The sequence below is a fragment of the Coloeus monedula genome, assembly GCF_965178545.1.
Source record: "Coloeus monedula genome assembly, chromosome: 6".
NCBI classification, from domain to species: Eukaryota; Metazoa; Chordata; class Aves; order Passeriformes; family Corvidae; genus Coloeus; species Coloeus monedula.
The window spans coordinates 30,813,084-30,833,255 of NC_138786.1; the positions used below are offsets into that span (position 1 = coordinate 30,813,084).

Here is a 20,172-nt window from a genome sequence, read left to right on the forward strand (position 1 = left end):
CCCATGATCTTTATCTCCTGACCATGTGCTTTGAGAGCCATTTCCACTTGAGAGGCAAACATTTTCCTTCCATCTCCTCACGGAGCCATCTTTCCTCCCTCAGACATTTGCACCAGGACTGTATGGGCAGAAATTAATCCAGGCCCCAAAAGAGAAGGTGGGGAGACCCTGCCCAGCACACATATTGTTTGCAGATCCTTGCAGTGTGGTGGAATCATCCAACACCCTAGTACAGGGTGTGTGCGTGTGATGTGGTGGAAGAGCACATGGTTGCTGATTTTCAACTGCCTACCTCTGTTCTGCGCATGGCCTTGCGTTAGTTTCAGGCATAATAACATCATGATATCATAATGATATATCGCACTCTGATGACAACACCACATGGAGTAAGCCACAGCAATCTGATCTCATTCTGCAAACGTGGAGATGAGTGTTACTGCTTCACAGGACAAGTGGGTGGCAGGTAGATGGAGCTGGCACTACCTATATTGTCAGGCCTGGGTGGGAACGTGACCTGCTGGGTTAAATTAGGTGGCTGGGAGCTTAACGCCTCAGCTCTAAATCAGCCTCAGCGGTTGCGGGTGGGTCACCAGACCTATCTGCATTCAATTCTTCCATCTGTGAAATGGTGACAATAATATTTCCTCACCTGATTGGGGGAGGGAAGGGAGCATGTGTACAAGAATGAATAAATGTTTACAAAGCACCTTGTGAGCAGTGCACAGGCTCTGGCTGTGCTTAGGAGGAACCTGCGTTTTTCCCTCTGCTCTGGGTTGCACCATACTGTGAGGTGTAAACACTCCCTTCAGAGTCAACAGTTTCAAATGAGAGCAAATGAGATAATTCCTCAGGAGAGAAACAGGGAGTGAGGACTTCATGTGTTACCAGCAATTTCAATAAATTCCATTGAAAGAAAAGCAAAGTAACCTTTTAAAAGATAATAAAGCAGAAAAACAAATGAGTTGTGACCAGTTTGGTTTTTTTTTATGGTACCATGATCTTAGGTTTCACTTCCCAAATGGGAAACAGAACAGAGAAGTGAACCCCCTTGAAATAAAAGTGAAGTTAATAACGGGTCGTCTTTAGCTCTTACCACATCCTGTGTATGCTGATCACTCTGCTTGTAGCTGGCAAGAGCACTTCTAGATTTTTCTTTACCATGTTAATTCTTTGCTGAGTCAAACCGTGTTGTATAAACAGTTGGGAAAAAGCCTTCCTGCATCCCCCTCCGGCACTGCGGTGCCACGCGTGCCGTCCTGCTCCCTTCCCATGCGCGTGGGTGCCTGTGCCCACAGCACTGCTTCTCTGCCCTGCTGTTGGTACAGACCCACACTCCCCACAGCAGCAAAACCACTCAGTGAGCACTCAGAGTGAATGAGCACTCACACAGCCCTGCCCACCCTTGCTCCCAGTCGTAGCACACACTGTTTCTGCCGCAGTTTCAAGTGCTCACACGCAGATGTGATGGCCCCTTGGTGTCTTGCTACGTGTTCACTAGCACTTGTTCTTATGCACATACACAATTCCTTAAGCCAGCACAAACACACACACACAAATATGCACACTCTTCTTAGTCTAATACAGGCACGGAAACATTATTGTTTGCTTTTTCTGGTACGAAAGATAGGCTCTGCAGAGGGATCTAGACAGGCTGGATCATTGGCTGAGGCCAACTGTATGAGGTTCATTAAGGCAGAGTGCTGGGTCCTGCACTTGGGTCACAACAACCCCATGCAGCTGGGGGAAGAGTGGCTGGAAAGCTGCTCAGCAGAAAAGGACCTGGGGGTGCTGGTCAACAGATGGTTGAACATGAGCCAGCGTGTGCCCAGGTGGCCAAGAAGGCCAGTGGCATCCTGGTCTGTATCAGGAACAGTGTGGCCAGCAGGACCAGGGCAGTGATTGTCCCCCTGTACTCAGCACTGGTGAGGCCACACCTCAAATCCTGTGTTCTGTTCTGGGCCCCTCGGTACAAGAAAGACACTGAGGTGCTGGAGTGTGTCCAGAGAAGGGCAATGGAGCTGGTGAAGGGTCTGGAGAGTTAAGTCCTATGAGGAGCAGCTGAGGAAGCTGGGGTTGTTTAGTCTGGAAAAAAGGAAGCTCAGGGGGGACCTTATCACTCTCTACAACCACCTGACAGGAGGCTGTAGCCAGGTGGGGATTGGTCTCTTCCCCCAGGCAACAAGTGATAGGACAAGAGGAAATGGACTCAAGCTGTACCATGGGAGATTCAAGTTGGACATCAGGAAGAATTTCTTCACTGAAGGGGTTGTCAAATATTGGAATGAACTGCCCAGGGAGGTTGTGGAGTCACCCTCCCTGAAAGCATTCAAGAAATGACTGGATCTAGAAGTTAATGCTATGGCTTAGTTGACAACGGTGGTCTTCAGTCAAAGGTTGGACTCAGTAATCTTGGAGGTCTTTCCAACCTTAATGGTTCTATGATTCTGTGAAAAGTATGCACTTCACAAATGCAAACCAGTCATACACATATACAACTCAGCTATGAGACACAGCTATCCATAGCATCATCATTGCAACAACCTTCTCCCTATGATGAGCTTTGTAGCTGAGAGTTCAACTGCTTCAGGAAATGTGGATTAGATTGGCATATTAATTCAGCAGCACAGCTATTTTATTGGTATTATTTAGGCTGGACACTTATCTTTTGGTGCATTACTGGCTTTTGCTGCTGCTGCTTTTCATTCTGCTTATACTGTTGGAGGTGACTGTAGGATTCTCCCTTCATTAGCAGAATTCCTCTTCTGAAGAGTTTCACTAAGACAGCCTTTACCATCCACCACCCCCACACCTGCTCCTCAATGGGTCTTCAGCATTTTAGTGACACTTTGAAATTCTGGTTTGTGTTTTGAAACAGCTCCATTTGCAACAGACACTGTCAAAGCTACCACAGCTTGAACCTGTAGGGTCTTATCCATCAACAATATTAGAGGTAACAGACTGGTCAGCTTTGAGCTGCACATCTCAAACACATCTGAACTTGGGAGGAGGTGCACAAGTTTGCCCAGTATCCTGCTATTGTACTAGTGGGCCAACAAACTGCAGACTTCAGTAACAATTAGTGGGCATGATTTCTCAGCTCGATGTACACAAACTGAAAGGCACTGAACTTTGGAGTCAGAGGACTTTTTTAAAATTATTTTTAATATGTCTAACAGTGCTCACTCTGTAGGCCTGGAGATAACAATTGTCCATCCACAGATAAACGAAGCAGCGCAGGCTGTGCATGTGCAGTGCAAAGCCTCAGCTGGAAGAACACTTTGATGGAGAAACTTGTTTCCCGATAATTTCAGTCCCCTCTGCTGGGCAGGCAGGGAGAATGGCAGACATGGAGACACCAGTTACTGCAGAAACTACATGCGTGGATACTTGTCCACTAAGTAGTGCCTGTACCACTGGCTGAACTCTCATTTCATACAGGTCATCAGGCAACCATTGAATGGGAAGAGTTTCCTGCTGCTATGAGTTACTGCTGGACCTATTATCCAGTTGGACCAGCCACATGCAGGAGACCTGAAGAGAAAAACTGATCTGTTTGTCTCCTTGACCATCTGTAGTGGTCCCAAATTTCTGATTAAGCTCTTGGTATTTGCCAAGTAACACCTCTCCCTGCAGAGCTGTGGGCTGGTATCTTGGCATTTCCCAAGTGGCACTTAAGGGCCCACATCCTTGCCCTTCCAAGAGAGCTAATCCCAAATGCTTGACAGACAGGTTCCAAAATACTGCCAGTCACCTAAGGAACATAACTAAGAAAAAATAAAGCCAATAATGTTGAATTCTGTATGTTTGCTTTTGACTCTAGTCTTTGACTTACACTTCAGAGTGTTCATGTTTTTCTCTGTGCTAGCTAACAGGAACAGCATGCTTTTCTTAGCTGAAAAATTAGATTCTCTTTTGACCACATGATGTATGAAACAGAGACTTACAGAAAAAAAAAGAGTAGGAAAATAGGAGGATTAGCTTTCCTCTTTTCTCAGCCCCAGTAGCCAGCAATCAATGTCTCATGTGTCTGCAACACTGTCATCCCCTTACAGAAAGCAAAGGATTGGTAAGGAAGTAAGGAGGTAAGGAGATAAGGAGGTAAGGAGGAAGCATCCTGCTGTGGGTCTTCAAGGCTGCCTGGGCTTCACAACACTGAGGAAACTGTCTTCTGGAGCAGGGCATCACGTCATCCCCTCAGTGCTCACTATCTGCACTGCAAGGCAGCCCAGACAGAAGGCCCAGCATTTCTGTTCTTGTCAGGAGCATGATTAGCTCCCCTTTGATGACAGTAAGTCCAGGCTTTGCTTTTGTTTCTCCACCAAAAGCCTACCTCTCTGTGGACCCATGGCCCCAGCACAGCAGTGGCAGCTGGGGGCACTCAGAAACCCTGACTGAAATAGTGACAAACATCATCCAGCAAATTATTTCCCCTCCCTAGTTGTCCACAGAGCATGGGGCAAAGCTCCCACTTTCCTGGTGCAGCCACCTGTAGAATGTGTGGCATTTCTCCCTCTTTGGTTTCTCCACAAAGGTTTCTGTATGCAGGGAAAGTTGGAAATTCAGAAGGCATCCATCCCCTCCAGCCCAGCTGCCTTGCCACACAGTGGGGGACAGGATGAGAACAACACAATTTAACTCTCCGGCGGCCAAATGTGCCAGTTAAGCTGGGGTGTTCTATGTCACTTCTCACCCTCTGGTCCCCCAAACTTGTTTCAGAATCAATGTGGCTCTTTACTAACTTCATAAAAATAAACAAGGGCCTGGTAGCATTTAGGTCATATTAGTAAATTATTTACACACAAAACCCCCTTCTGTTTCTTATTGTACGGGTCTTGGTGTCACCACACCCTGCCAGGGACCACATTTGTCCCTGCAATGTAGTCCCCACTCTGTGACAGCTGGACACTGATGTGATCAGGCTTTCGGTGCACTGGCGAGGCTTCACCAGCTGCTGCCTGCCCAGGGCTGGAGGTTGCCCACGAGGCAGCTGCATCCAGCCTCTGCAAAAGTGGGCGTTGGCAACCTACCCTGAGCAGGCACACTGCTGCGGGTGGCTCGGCATGCAGAGGCGGCTGAGTTCAGGCCAGGTACAAGCTTATCAGCAGATCGCATCCAGCCGGGAACAGCACTGAGAGTCAGCCCAGTGGCAAAGCACAAACTTCCTTGCAACTATTTTTAAAAACACCTTTACATCTCTCTTTTCAACTTGCAGAGCACAAATAAACCAAAAGCATCAGCCAGTTGTTGCTAAAGGGAACTATTATTTTGTAGCCTTCCTCATGCCTGTTGCAAATGAAATAGTATTATACTCCTCAACCTCCCTTCACAGAAAAAGTCCCTCATCCAGCTCTGCATTTGATCCTGTTTCTATTCTTCCATGCTGCCTTTGATGGATTTTTGATCTTGACTCAGCATGGTCCATCTTACAATATTTCTTTAGGTCCTGCTTCACAGTGGGCAAGTAGGCACAGACTGTGATGGGTACCCAGGCTACACAATGACATGTTTTTCATGCTGACCCATGGGGCAGGTCTCTTATGCATAATGCTTGAACAGTCATTGCCCCTGTCCGCTGCTGACCCCCACAAGACAATTTCTAATTCAGAGTAAGAAGCTTGCCCAATTTCTTCTAAAACAGCTTGCTTTGGCATTTGTGTGTGCTGAACTTTCTCCGTCATGGTAGTTTGGTTTCCAAGTTTAGTTAGAATCTTCTGGAGTTCCTCCCAGTCCTGCCAAGACTTGCTTGAATTTATAATGCATGGTTCTCTGTTGCCAGCAAATGCTGTTGCCTTGTTATCCTTCTTCCCCCTTCACTGATTTTTGTAGTAGTATTCAGAGGGCCACTTTCATCTCTGCTCCCATCACCCCCTCCCACCCAGTGTACTTTTCTTCCCCAACTGGAACACTGGCCTTTTACTTTTAGTGGATTTTCCCCCCATTCTGTCAGTTCTGAGTCAATTTTCAATCCATGACGGGACTTCTCACATGATGGCTGCCAAATTTGTTTCATTTTTGGAAAGGCCTTTATCAAAACACCTTTTGAAAGCATAAATTACTAACTATGGTCCCTACTTGTTCCTGATGAACTTCAGAAGCTCACAGAAGTCCTAGTGGGACTAGTGGTCTATCAGTGCTCCTTCCGCTGGGTGCTGGTCCACCAGTGCAACTGGCACAGTCCCCATTTCTCTGGAAGCGTCATATTACACCCTGTCTGTGAAAGGCAGCTGCTCCCTGGGGAAGGGCAGGAGGGAGGAGACCGGGGTTCTGCCCCCTGTACTCTGGGGAGCAGCAGCAGGGCCAGTGATGGACATGAGGGGTGCTGACTCCAAGGCTGTGTCACAGTGCCTTGTGTTTTCCTGGGTAAACCCCTTGAGCCCCGGTGTCACACAGAGCAATGCCCCATCACTGGTACTGGCAGCTGTGCTGGGTGTTGAGGACTCTACTCCGGGCACCATCATCCATCCCTGTGTGCTGTGCAGGGTCCATACAGGGCAGAGGCCAGTAGGAAACACCTCAGACTGGTGTAGGACTGCCCCGGTCTCCCTGGGGAAAGCAGAGTAATGCAGCTGAAATGCCAGTCCACCACGCCCGAGGGAATGGCATGTGGCAAAGCCATTCAAAAGCCACCAGAGCAGCAGCCCTGGTCCTCCCTCACCTTCTGAGCCCGGCTCTTGTCCTTTAACACTGAGTGCTGGTAGTACTCGCTCACCATGCTGGGTGGCAGCATGGCCCCACCACTGCCCAAACCCACCCACATCCCAGGATGAGAACAGCACAGTTTAACTCTCCTGTGAGCAAATGTGCTAGTTAAGCTGGGGTGTCCTCGTCCAGGGAGCTGGTGGGCACTACCAGGCCATCCCATCCTCTGCCTTTTGCTGCTTTCCCCTGCAGTAATATTGAGATAATGTGTGTCAAGAGACATGTCCAGAAGTGGGCCATGGACCAGGAGGTTCAGAAGTAGAGGGGCCAGGATGCCCCCAGGATCAAGGGGTGGGTGCAATTGCCTGAGGTAAGAGCCACGTCCAGCATATCTGGATCCGGGTCTTGCTCTAGCAGTAGTTTAGTTTCCCAGTTTACCTGTGAAGTGCTTCAAAGGGTGCTGAAGGAGTCTGCAAAGGGCAGCAGGAGCATGAGCAACTGCTGAAGCCTGAGGGAAGGCTCCCATGCTGCTGAGGCAGGCTGCAGTGGGAATTTTATCACTGACTCCTGGATGAGCAGAACTAGGCGAGCACATAAAGCTTTCCCAATCTGAGTTCAAATGTATGAATTTACCATATCTAACACCTCCCTGAAATCCAAACAGACTCAATTACATTCTCTTTCTGTAATGAATCAGTAATTATATTGAAGAACACTATTATTTGTTTGGCATGACCTATATAAACCCGACTTGGGGAGTGCATAGTTGGTGTGGTGCCAGAGCCCTGCGTATTACTGCCTTATAAACACAACCATTGTTTGAATTTCAGATCAAAACAAACCGAGCCATGTCGCTTGTCAGTTATTAGATATCTTTTTCCCAAATGCTCACCCAGGCCGTATTACAATAACAATAATTATTATTACATACTTCCTTATTGTATGTTTGTGCCGAGGTAGCACATTTGCCTTTTTCCCACACATTAGTTGCTTCTCCTGACTCTTATGATTCACTCCTGCCTATTTCCCAATGTCCATGAGCTCCTTCTGCATTCCCAGCTGCATTTTGTCAAGACCTGCAGATTGGCACAGGGACTCATGGTGCTGTATTGCACCAATCTGCAAAGGGTTGCAAACCAGCACAGGGGCTTTGCTCCTCGAGGGAATATACAAACCGAAGAAAGATGTGGACCCTGCTCCCAGGTGCTTTATAAATATTTAACTTGGTCTGATACTGTGATAAGGGCTAATAATGTGATTTGGACAGACTAAAACCCAGCCCTGCTTGGGCAGGGCTGGAAATGGACCTTCTGTGGAAAACAGGGTTGGGAGGGGGGCAAGCAAGAGCAGCAAAGTGATGATGCTTTCCACAGCCACAGCCACTGCCACAGCTGGGAGTAGGACTCACCTTGCCCAGCGTGGGACATACAAAACGTAGTTGTCAAATCCTCATCAAGTTGCTGATCTGCCCTTAGAATCACAGAAGAGAAGCAGGTGCTTGGCTTTTGGGTGAGTCAGCCCTTCTCAAGATAAACTTCAAGATATGTGAAATGTCTCATACACTGGAGGTGCCTATTTGTCTCCATTGACTATGCAGGAAGCCTGTCCAACTAATTAGGTTTAGACACCTAACTTTTAGGTACTTAAAAACAGGTGAGAGGAATCCCATCACTGACATTCTTCATTACCAGCCTGACAAAGGAGGCAGTGCGAGAGGCCCCCTGGAGATACCCTACCAGATTTGGACCCAACCAAACTCCTCTATCCTCTGTGCAAGGGAATCTGCAAAGCCTCACCTTTATGTCCTCCCCTTGGAGTTCCTACGGGCATAGGGCTCTCCAGCCATACCCAGCTGGCAGAGATGAAAGCATGTTCCCTGCTGAGGTCTGAATGAGGCAACGGTCTTGTGGGAAAAGATATAATAATGGAGCTGAAGTCTGTACTATAATGTATTCAGAGCAGGCAGGAGGAACCAAAAAAAAAAAAAAGGAGACTTGACCTTGGCTTCCTGCCTGGTGCTAAAAGTGTGTTTTGATGGAACGGGATAGGCGGGAAAGCAAGCTGCCTCCCTAATGCAAATATCTCATGGAGCTGTAAGATGTGTGGAGTGCAACCCAAGTGTTTGGAAATAAGGTTATGACAAGTTCCACCCTGAAAGGACAAAATGGTATTTTTCAGAGGGTTATAGCTGAGCCTGTTGGAAGTAAGTGGCCACCAGCACAGCAAGCAGCAGCTTCTGACACCAGTACTGCGTGTCACGTAAATGTCATGATCCGAGGGGCTCCTGAGTAGTCTTAGACTTTCTCAAAAAAGAAAATAAAAAGATGAAAGCATTTAGTCCTAGCACTTTTTTTTTGAGGAAAAAATCATGGAAACATTCCACTGGTGAATGTCTGCTGAATAATTAGCAGCCAGGGCTGCTGTGGCTGGAAACAGGCAGAGGCCAACAGAAACCACTGTGCTGTGTTATCATCTTGCTGTGTATCAGCTCAGGACGGATGCAGGATTTGAAAAAAGTCAATTTGTCCTGGTTTCTGAGATCTGTGCCTTTCCACGTCCCTGACCACTTGTTACATGCACTAACCATCTTATTGATACAAGGGCAATTGCTGTTTTGATGTGCAGCAGGTGTCACTTGCTTCTTTTTTTCTGGAAACTGCCAACAGCCTCTTTAAAGCTTCTGGCACTTCCCTTAATCTGAACAACAATTTATTGAGGTGAGATATATTTGACTTCCCTCTGCCCTGGCAGGCACAGAGTCCTGTGCATATTAGGCCAAGTTAAGGGCACGTGTTTGAAGCTGTGCCCTTGCTATATACCATAATCAGCTCCTGAGGTCAGGCCCAGTAGGGATGAAGGGGACCCCAGGACCACCATGTGCCTGGCTGAGACCTGGAGGAAAGAGATGTCGGCACCTGGCTGCACAGGCTGTCCCACACATGTGGACTCTCCACAGGGAGGGGATAGGTGCTGCTCTGGGGACCTGTAGCAGGATAAAGCAGCAATCTCCCCAACAGCAGCTTCGTGGCTCTGCTCCACCACTGATGAGAAACACATCTTGCTCCATACCTCACCTTGCTGTAGCCAGGCTGAGCACTTCCTCAGCTCCCATTACCACCCTGGCAGGACAGAAATCCCACCTCTAGCTTCACACACTTGCGGCATGTTCAGGGAGGAGACCAGATGTGTCTTGCACCTTGCCCTAGAGGGTTTGTAACTTCACTGAGAAAGGCAAACCCCTAAGAAGAGGGAGATTTCTCTGCTGGAGGTGGTGCGTGCCAGCAGCAAGCGGGCAGCAGGGACCTCTGTGGTGCTGCATGAGGGGGCTGCTGGGCTTTCCTACTTGTCCTGGAGCGTCCGGACAGGATGTGCAGACCCCAGCTGGGGACTGTTCTGCCATGGAGCTGGGGTAATGTAACAGTCCCACACTCAGGTCAGAGGCAGAGAGGCAGATGTTCCTTGTCAGGCACCTTCACTTTCCACAACCATGCAGCAGCTGGTCCTGGTGATGCTCTTTTCCTCCAGCCCCTCAAGCTTATTGGCACACTGGTTTGTGTTTCAGCCCTGCTCCCACCCTCAGCACAGGCTGCATGTGTCTGGATGCAGCTGGACAGACCCCAGGACGCGGCTAGGCCAGCCTCCTGAGCAGTCATGACAAACAGCTAAGCACTTGCAAGGGCTTGCTGTCCTGCTGTGTGGAAATACATTAATTGCATTAGTATTTCCACTGGAAATTATAACTTAGATCTATTAACTTCAGCCAATTTCCTTACCCTGCGTCTGCTAAAAGGACATCTCTGCTTTTTCCATTGCAGTGTCTTGTCAGTGCCACCGTTGCTAAATTTGTGGCAGGCTAGTCACATCCATGTGACACTTCAGTAGAGTCCACACATTACCTCCACCTCCTGTCTTCCCCTCACTTCCCCCAGAGGTAGCCCAGCATCTGAGCTACTGAAAAACAGAAAGCCCTTTTTATGATCAACTAAATCAGATCCCAAACTCCATTACTAATTTGTAAAGATGTGCTGTAATTTAGATCACCTTGGATGGTCTTTAGGTCATTCACAGGTGTAAAGTCAGGAGGATTAAGGGCTTATAATATTTGTCTGGTACTGTTGCTACCAATTCCAGCAAAAATAATGGAGCTAGCTCCTTGGGTTTCCTGCCACCACAAAGTACACACATGCACACACTCTCTATTTTATGAATGTTTACATACCCGAGCTGCCAGGAATCTCACTCCCGTTGCTTCCCACCACCTTAACACACTTTCCTGTATCTCTGTGAATTTGTTTTCTCACCGAGCAGCTGGTAATATCCCTTTTGCTTGGGAGCAGGCGGAGACCTGACCTCCTTGGGTGCCAGAAAAGCCTGGCAGAGGGCGCACCTACAAGCTGTGGTTTCTATCTCAAGCCATTTACACCTCCCAGTGGCTACCCAGAGATGTTCCATGGAAGAAGCACAAGATCAAAATAAAAGGAAGTATTAAAAAGTTACAGACAGGTGGGGAAAGGCCACGCTGACATCCGCCTACTCCCCCTGAAAGGCCACAGCGTCTGAGGAGGCGCCTGGAACAGAGGAAACATCTACACCCGCTTGCAGAGACCAGCAGAAAGGCACTTCCACACCTACACCTCCAGGGTCACAGCCAACAAAAATAGCATCAGACCCAAAAGATATGTATAGAATAGTGACTGCAGAAAGCCTCGGCTCATTTTACACCCCCAGCAAAAATAAAGTCAGGAGGTTTGTCCTTCCTCTGTTCCCAGCCCCTGTACATCGGAGCACTGCTGCGGAAAAGACACATCTGTTTACCTGAGGATTCCCATGGGAGCAGGGGAGTGAAATGCCCAACTCATCTGAAATTCACAGGGGAAAACCTTGCTTGTGATGAAAGCACTTCCCTTTCCTACCTTGAAACTTTGGGAACTGAGTGGTAGGAGGGGGAATAAACCAAAACACCTGACCCCCAACTTGTTTTCAACAATTCAGGCTTTTTTGTACTCAAGTTCTTGCTCTGTAACTCAGACGCAAGCAGATTTGTAGGCTTCCTACTGCCAAATGGCTCCAGGTGAAGGGAAGTGCAGGTGTCTGAAGATAGCAACCTTGTTCTTTTGCTATGGGAGCTGTACCATCATCAAATATATTTGTGGCAAAGCTGGCACTTGGATTCAGTTTACACTCAGTGCTCAAAGTAACCTCTTATTACCCTGACGAGGAGTTAACCTGGGCAAAGAGTGCAGCCACCCCATGAGACAGTTCTCCAGCCTTTAGCAATGACCAGCATGTGAACCCATGCTCAGCGGCTCAGGGACAAGGTAGTGTTGATTTGAACATCCCAGTGCCAAACTGGATGAGACCAAAGGTCTGTTGTGGCTTTCCTCTTACCTGCAAGAGCAGTCAATGCTTATGGGGGAAAACAGGAATGAGAGAGTGATACTTTTGCTGTGCATTGTCCATCAACATGTCGCAGAGGTTTGCCTTTGCCTTTAGTAAACCTCCAGGGACTTTTCCTCCATAAATTTGTCGAATTGCTTTTTTGACCCAGTTTATACTTTTGACCTCCACAGTATCATGTGCCAACAAGCCCACAGTTTTATATACACACACGCAGCTGGAAAAAGTAATCCTTTAAACCTCCTGCCTTTATCATTTCATTCACTGCCCCCTTCTTCTTCCCCGCCTTCTGGCCACTCTGACCTGTTTCAGCTCTCATGCAGGAAAGTGGTTCTTAATTTCTCTGCTAAATGTGTGCACGGGTCTGATGCAGAATCTTCTCCCTCTGTATTTTGTGACAAGTTTAGCATCTGCTTGCATTTGACCCAGGGAAGGAGAGGGCTCCAAAAGCAGTTTCTGCGCTGAGGACAAGTTAGAGAAGGGCTTGGGAGGTTCTGGACATTTATTCCTTCTTCCCAGGCCCAGCTGTAGTATCCCAACTGGAATGTGCTGGGCCTGGATGGATTGACCCACACAAGAACGCTAGTGAGCATGGCATTGCATTCATTCACTTTTTCAGTAATCTTCTTTAATAATTGACTTTCATTTATTCATTTACCTATCTTTATTCATTTGCATCTATCGAAGTTCTGGCACGGCTCTGGCAGGTGGTGTAAGGCTCCAGTTTTTTCATTCTTCTGCTCAGTGTGAATTCATGCCCACACAAATTCCCACTCTGGCCTGGAGGGCTCTGACTTTTAGCCACGAGGTGGGGTGAGCAGCTAAATTCCTGAGCTGAGCATGTGCACAAGCAATGCAAGGCAGACCACCATGGAGTCGGGGTTTGCCAAGCTAAATCACTGGAAAAAAAATTCCTTCTCGGCTTCAGCCTTTGCCGCTTGATCGGCGGAAATGTGCAGCCGTAAATCCCAAGTTTCCAAAACAAATGTACACGGTGCAAGCGAATAACACAAAAGCAGCAGGGGCAGAGGGCTGTGCTGGCGGAGGGGCTGCCGGCCCTGGGCTTGCTGCAATCCGAGGTCAGCCCCATGCCGTGGCTGGACGACAGGAGGAACCGGGCAAAAACCAAGCTGGGAGCGACTTGGTAGTGAAATAGTTATCTCGGCTGGCTTTCTCGGTAACTCTTGGAAAGTCCCCGAAATGACGTTTCTAACTAACAATTAAAATGGGTTTAATTATAGAGAGGCTCAGAGCCCTGGGAACAAGCACCATCTACAGAACGAGTAAACAACTGCAGAAAATAATAGGCTGTTCGCTCCCCTGTCTACTCCCCACTTCTGGCCAAGGGAAGGGGAAAAAACAAGAAACTATAAAGAGAAGGAAATTCGAGGAACCTGATTGCTCTCCTTGAGTAAATAATAATAATAATGATCATTAAAAAAATCTGGAATAGCCTGAGCCTGTGGGCATTTCTCTCGGTTGGTTATTTTGGTTGTTCTTGAAGACCAAAGGAGGGGGAAAAAGATCAGCCGCCAGCGCAAAGTCCAGATGCCGCGACTCCAAAGCAAACAGAGGAGGAAGTGGATCATTTGTTTGAAGTTTTCGGTGCGATGGCCGCTCGGGTCAGCGCTCTGCAGCCCAAGGCAGGGGTTTCTGTTCTCCCAGCCAAGCTGGAGTGCAGGGAAGGAGGAAGAGCCTGCAGTGCCGGGGCAGGGCCCCCCCTCGCCCGCCTGCGCGGGGAAGAGGGCCCAGATGCCATTGCTCAGCCTCGGATGAAACACCCACCGAACTTACAGCTGGGGCGAGCCTCGCCTCAGCTGGGGCTGAAGGGGATGAGTGCGCTGAGGCGCCCTGGTATTGACAAGCCTTCAACAGTTTGGCTTATTTTTATTTTTATACAGAAACTGCCACCATCTTCCCCCCTTGTCTCTGCCATACCGATATCAGTATGAATCATTGAATCATACTTTGCTTACTAAAAGCTGGAACAGATTACTTGCTTAGAGACCTTATTTTCTTTATTTTTTTCTTTTTTCAGTTTTACAGTGTGGAGTCCTGGGGACTAGGAGAAAAGGCAGGATTTATCAAATACCCTTTTAAAGGGCAGACACGTATTTTAACAACTTAAATTACTGGGGATGTGAGCTATTTCCCCTTGCAGAGCCTGCCAGGTTTCAGTAAAATTTTGAAAAAAAGGAGTAAAATTCCGAGGGAGGGAGGGGGGCGGCGGGGAGTGATCAGCACAAAGCCCTCCAGGGCGCACAGACGCCGGGCGAGCGGCCGCGCCGAACATGGGTCCGGTCAGTTTAAATCCAAGCGGGCCGACCCCCGCTGGGTTTCCGCGGGAAAAAGTCCGGCGGAGCGCGGAGCCGCCGCCCAGCACGGCCGTTGGGCGCGCGGCCGCCGCTCCCGCCGCGCGGAACGGGACGGGACGGCCGCGCGCGCAGCCGGAGGGGCGCTCGCGCGCGTCCCGCGTTAAACGCGCGGACGCACGCGGACACACGCGCACAACGTGGGGGCACGCGCGCACAAACGGACACGCGCGCAGAGTTGCTCGGTGCGGCCGCACAACCGCCCCCCTCCGGCGCAGCGCGGGGCGGGCCCGGCACCGCCACCCGACCGACCGCCCACCCGCCCGCCGCTTTGCGTTCTTTCCCCCTCCCCCCCTCCCTTCCTCCCGAAAGTTTTTCTGGGCCTGCCCGCCCGGGTGATTTAGTCGCGGTGTCAATCACCCTGCCCTCTTCCTCCTCCCCTTTTTCGCCGCCGGCTCCTCCTCCCGGGGTAAGTCAGAAACTTTATAAGAGTTGAGCTTTTCCCGAACCCGCTGGAAGCGGCGAGCGGGCGCGGCGGCCGGGCGGGCTGGTGGCGGCGGCATCGGCGGCGGGGGGAGGCTGCGAGCAGGGGCGCTGGAGGCTGTGCCTTACCCACCCGTGACTCCTCGTGTCCGAGTGCCGCTGCCCCACTCGCTCCCCCCCTCGCTCGCCGAAGATGTCCACAGCCCTGGTGTCGCCCACCATCTTCGACTTGAGCGAAGTTTTATGCAAGGTAAGAGCGCTGGCGGGGGTTGCGCCGCCAACTTCGGGGCTTTTCGGCTTCCTTGGGGTTCGTGTTCGGGCTTCCACCCCTTCCCCCCCCCCCCCCCCCCCCCCCCATCGCTTTCTGGTCGTGAGCAAGTTCGGCGCTGGGACCGGAGAGCGCAGGGCGGGGACCGAGCGCGGCCACTCCGTTTCGGGGCGCAGGGCTCTCTCCCGCCCGCGCTTCCCGCCTCGGCCGCTCCGGAGGAGGGAGGGTGGGGGAGCCGCCCCGCGCTCCCGGCGGGCTCAGCCGCGGCGCCGAGCGGGGCGGCCGGATCCTTCCCGTGCCCCCGGGGCCGCCGCGCTACAACACGCCCGGGCGCGGCGCGGCGGGCGGCGGCGCTGCCGCGGGGCCGGGCGGGAGGAAGAGCGGACGGACGGGCGGGCTCCCTCCCCGCGGGCTCGGCCGCCCCTCGCCGGCCGCGCTGCGGGAGCGGTTGGGCGGGCGCCGCGCCGCGCGCTGCCCTTCCCGCGCGCCGCCGTCCCCGGGGACGCTCCCAGGAAAGCGCTCCCGCCGCGCGGAGCCTTGGGGCGCCCCCCCGTGCCGGGCGCTCGGCTCGCTCCGTGACCGCTCTACGCCAAGGACGGGGAGGGGCGCAGCAGGGGGCCCTCGGGTGGGGCAGCGGAGGGGGCTGCAGCAGATGTGGCTGCGGAGGGAGGGAGGGAGCGGGGGAGCCGGGCGGCCGCCGCTCCCCGGGCCGCGGCAGTGGGGTGCTGCGCCGCGCTCTCGGGGCTGCGTGGGGACGTCGGAGGAGGTGGTGGCAGTAGCACTGACGTGACCGGCCCTTGCTTTGTCTCCGCAGAGCAACAAGATGTTGAATTACAGCCCCTCGGGTGTCAGCGGGTGCCTGCTGGACAGGAAGGCGGTGGGCACCCCGGCGGGCGGGGGTTTCCCTAGGAGGCACTCTGTCACTCTGCCCAACTCCAAGTTTCACCAGAACCAGCTCCTCAGCAGCCTGAAAGGGGAGCCGGCTCCTATGCTGGGCCCCCGGGAAAGCCGCTTTCGGGACCGCTCCTTCTCCGAGGGTGGTGAGCGCCTGCTGCAGCAAAAGCAGCCTGGCGGACAGGTGAACTCCAGCCGCTACAAGACGGAGCTGTGCCGGCCCTTCGAGGAGAACGGTGCCTGCAAGTATGGTGACAAGTGCCAGTTTGCCCACGGCATCCACGAGCTGCGGAGCCTCACCCGTCACCCCAAGTACAAGACCGAGCTGTGCCGCACTTTCCACACCATCGGCTTCTGCCCCTATGGGCCGCGCTGCCACTTCATCCACAACGCGGAGGAGCGCCGCGCCGTGGCGGGGAGCCGGGAGCCCGCCGTCACCGACAGACCCCGCCTGCAGCACAGCTTCAGCTTTGCCGGCTTCCCCAGCACTGCTGCCAGCGGGCTGCTGGACAGCCCCACTTCCATCACACCGCCGCCCATGCTGAGCGCTGACGACCTGCTGGGCTCCCCCACCTTGCCTGACTGCGCCAGCAACCCTTTCACCTTCTCCAGCCAGGAGCTGGTCAGTCTCTTTGCCCCCAGCATGGGGGTGCAGGTGCCCAGTGGGAGCTCCCCCACCACCTTCTTGTTCAGGCCCATGTCTGAGTCCCCCAACCTGTTTGACTCGCCACCCAGTCCTCAGGACTCCCTCTCTGACCAGGAGGGCTATCTGAGCAGCTCCAGCAGCAGCCACAGCGGCTCAGATTCCCCTATCCTGGACACCTCAAGACGTCTTCCCATCTTCAGCAGACTCTCCATCTCCGACGACTAATCTGGGGTTTCCTCTTGCCCCTCCCCACCTCTATTACAATGTTAAGCTGAACTCCCCCCCCCCCCCCCCCCCCCTTCGTCCCCAGTAGTCCAAGCTGGATGTTAACATGTCCACCTGCCTGCCTAATACCCACTGGCTTAAACCTTAAGTGCCAAAATTCCGATGAGAAGCAATAACGTTTACAAAATTAGTGCCTTTTAACACTTTCACTGTGACTGTATTACCTCTCCAGCTGCAGAGGGCACCAGCAGCTCTGTGCACTTCCAGATGTGCAGGAAATGTCCGAATCCGGCTCCCTCCACTGGCCATGTACTGCATCGCCCTTTCCCCAGTCCTTTCCCAACTGGCCAGTTTCTGCTAGGCTGCAGGCATGTGGGCAGATGTTAACGTCCAGTCCTCTTTCTCCCCTCCCCTTAAAGACTTGCCTGGATCCACTCAGGTCTGCGGGAAGAAAAGCTGAGAACGGACAAAGATTGTAACATGAGTGGGACTTCGACTGGGAGGAAGAAAACAAAAAAAAAGCAAAAAACAGATGGACTATGAGAGACTTGATTTTGGTGCTAAAAAGTTCCCCATGCATACATGTGACATCTTAAAACAAATAAAGAAATAGAGGGGTGGGGCCAACAGAAGTCATTCCACACACACAAGTTCGTGTAAACAAAGTTCCAGTAGACATAGCTTTAATGGTTTTGCTCTAGAGTACTTTAGACCTATCTTAGAGCACTCACGCCAAGCTTTTTATTATTTTTTTTTTCTGGGTTTTTAATTTTGTATAACTTTTCAGAAATTGGAGAGCAAATTTTGCTTGTCACTGCACAACAATATAAAAAGCTTATTTAACTTATCAAAACGTATTTATTGCCGAAACCTTTGCTTTTTAATTTTGTTCATATTTATCGGGATGATGAATCCATAGAATATATTCTTTTATGTTTAAATTATGATCTTCCATATTAATCTTAAGATTGTGAAGTGTCTTTTTTCCTTTTTTCCCCACAGTTTAATATATTATACTACAATGACATTTTTTGTAACTTTACACTTTTTTTGGTTATTTTATTTTAAAAAATGAAAAATTAATTTAAAAAAATGCAAAAACTGTGTTTGGATTATTTATTTTAGAATTCCCTTCCCCTTTTTTTGTGTTGGACTGCAAATGGAGTTGTTGTGCATCTTTGCCTTTTCTCTTCTCCTTCTCTTCCCCTCTCCCGGGTCTTACTTACCTGGGCTTTAGAATGTACATACCTGATCTCTGTTGCGAGACAACGTGGAAGGAAGACCTTTTTCTTCCTCTTAATTGTATAGATTATTCAAGGAGAAGAGCCTTGGGCTCAAAGTGCCTATCTGAAGACATTCCAAATACAGTTTGTCTTTGCATTTGTGTATTCCAAGTTTGGAGTTTTCCTTGCCAAGGTGAATGGGACTGGCACAAAGAGAATAATGAATGTAATTTTTTTTCCCCCTGTTACTGTTCGCTACACTGCTTTTTCTTCCTCTTTGTGTGAGTTTATTTAAAAGAGAATCTCTTTTGTAATGACTGTTTGCAGTTTAAATCAATAAACCCCAAGTTTTTTCAAGAAACTAACAGTGGAGCTGGTTTTACTTGCAAAAGTTGAGGGGCTGGTTTTAGACAACCCCACAACTGTACATGCTTCCTTTCTCTTGAGCCTTGAACTACCCACAGTGTGCTCAGGCATGCCTCCATCGTTCCTCAGTCATTCAGTGGGCCAGCCCTGCAAGTGCTTGGGAGCAGATCAGTGGCAGCAAATACTTGATGTGACCTACCCTCGTGGCCTCTTAACCTTCTCTGTCTCTAAGGAGTGCTTGAGTCACTCAGTCTGTTTCTGACAACTTCTTTCTGGTCAGCATAGCTTAAAGCTGGGATTGGCTTTTGTTGCTTGTGTGCCTTGTGTGTTCCTGCATAGCTTCTTCCCCTTCAAGGAGGGCTTGTGTGTGTTTTGAGTGAGGCTGAAGTGGGATGTTGAAGTGTTACAGGTATTCCAAATTTCAGTCCTGGCTTGTTAGTGGTCCTGGTCTGCTTGCACAGAGGGGCTGTTTGCTGCTTTGTGGGGAAGAGGAACATGAACCCCCAGCAAAGTCTCAAGTGTATGCACATATCCTGCTGTTGCATTTAAGCCCTTGTACATGTTGGGAGTATCAGCAATCCCAGAAACTTCTTAGGTCACTGGTTTTATCTAGGAACGCATCCTTGCCAGCACTGCTTGTGGTGGTATGTGTTTTCGCCTTTGAGGTCTATGGAGCAAGCTTTCGCTTCCAAATTGAGGCTGAAATGTTGCTGCTGAACCACCAATCCTTCAGCTGTCTTAACATGCCTCAATGTTCAGATTTCCTAATTCATGTTGGAAAAGTTCCTGCCAAACAAAAGCTGCAGGGTACCTCAACGCTTAACACCGGTGAACCTTCTCTGCTGTTGGCTTTATGCACTTGTGCAGTCTGGCACTAAAGGTGAGCTGGGTGGAGGAAAGTTGGAGGAAGAAGAGTGTTGCTGACGGAAGCTGCTTCCCTTGAACACTGCAAAAGCTGCGTGGGGAGTTTGCTTGGCAGATACTGATGTAAACTAGGACATGGTGTGGTCTGGGTGCTGATCCCTGAGGGAAGAGCCTCAGGCACAACTTCAGCACTGCTGGCCTTTAGAAGTACTGTTGACTGCAGCCTTGCTCCTGAGCATAAAGGCAATGAGCCCCATGTGAGGGATGGGTTCTGCCTGGGAGATTTGTTCCCAGTTGCAGCAAGTGCCCAGGTGTGCCTCATCTGCTGCTGGGAGCCAAGCTGACGGCCCCTGAAGAGTGAGAGGTATCTGATCTGGTGAGGATCTCAAGTCTATTGCAGGGCATACACATGGAGCTTGAAACTGCTTGCTTCCTTTCTGGACTTTCTGTGCAGCTCTTCAAACAAATAGTCAGTTTATACTGTTACACCAGTTAATAATTTATGAAGAAAATAGCTGTATCAGTTGCACAATGCTGTTGGTATGACAAGCAACCAGGAAGCTGTGCTAAAAGTAGGTCTTTGCTCATGGTACTTGGGTACTTCCCTTGTCCTTTGAGTGCACTGATTCTGGGAAGCCAGCACAGTTCTTCTCCTGTGAGTTTATTAATGATATATGCTCTGTCACTCTGTGTTTTGCTTTTTGAAACCAGCCTTGAGCTGGTTCACACAGGGGATAGAGAAGAGCAGAACAGGATGCAAGAGCCTTCAGCAATGAAAGGATTTACCTGATCTGATACCATTAGGATTCGTTGCAGCTTTGGTGTGTGGCAGCAGATACTCTGGAGAGACTTCTC

General features: G+C 50.4%; 1 protein-coding gene across 1 annotated transcript; it reads left to right on the forward strand.

The window, feature by feature from the left end:
- Positions 1-14,872: 14,872 nt before the first annotated feature.
- ZFP36L1 (ZFP36 ring finger protein like 1) lies at positions 14,873-18,442 on the forward strand. The gene is made up of 2 exons (XM_082284216.1): positions 14,873-15,081; positions 15,914-18,442. Exons 1-2 carry the CDS (start codon positions 15,025-15,027, stop codon positions 16,862-16,864), a joined length of 1,008 nt encoding a protein of 335 aa, XP_082140342.1. The 5' UTR covers positions 14,873-15,024; the 3' UTR covers positions 16,865-18,442.
- The last annotated feature ends 1,730 nt before the right edge of the window (positions 18,443-20,172 follow it).

Bases quoted from the DNA above. Each gene is read 5' to 3' on its own strand.
- ZFP36L1 (XM_082284216.1), top strand. From the start codon at position 15,025: ATGTCCACAGCCCTGGTGTCGCCCACCATCTTCGACTTGAGCGAAGTT. The intron at 15,082-15,913 runs GTAAGAGCGCTG...TTGTCTCCGCAG, and splicing joins TGAGCGAAGTTTTATGCAAG to AGCAACAAGATGTTGAATTA.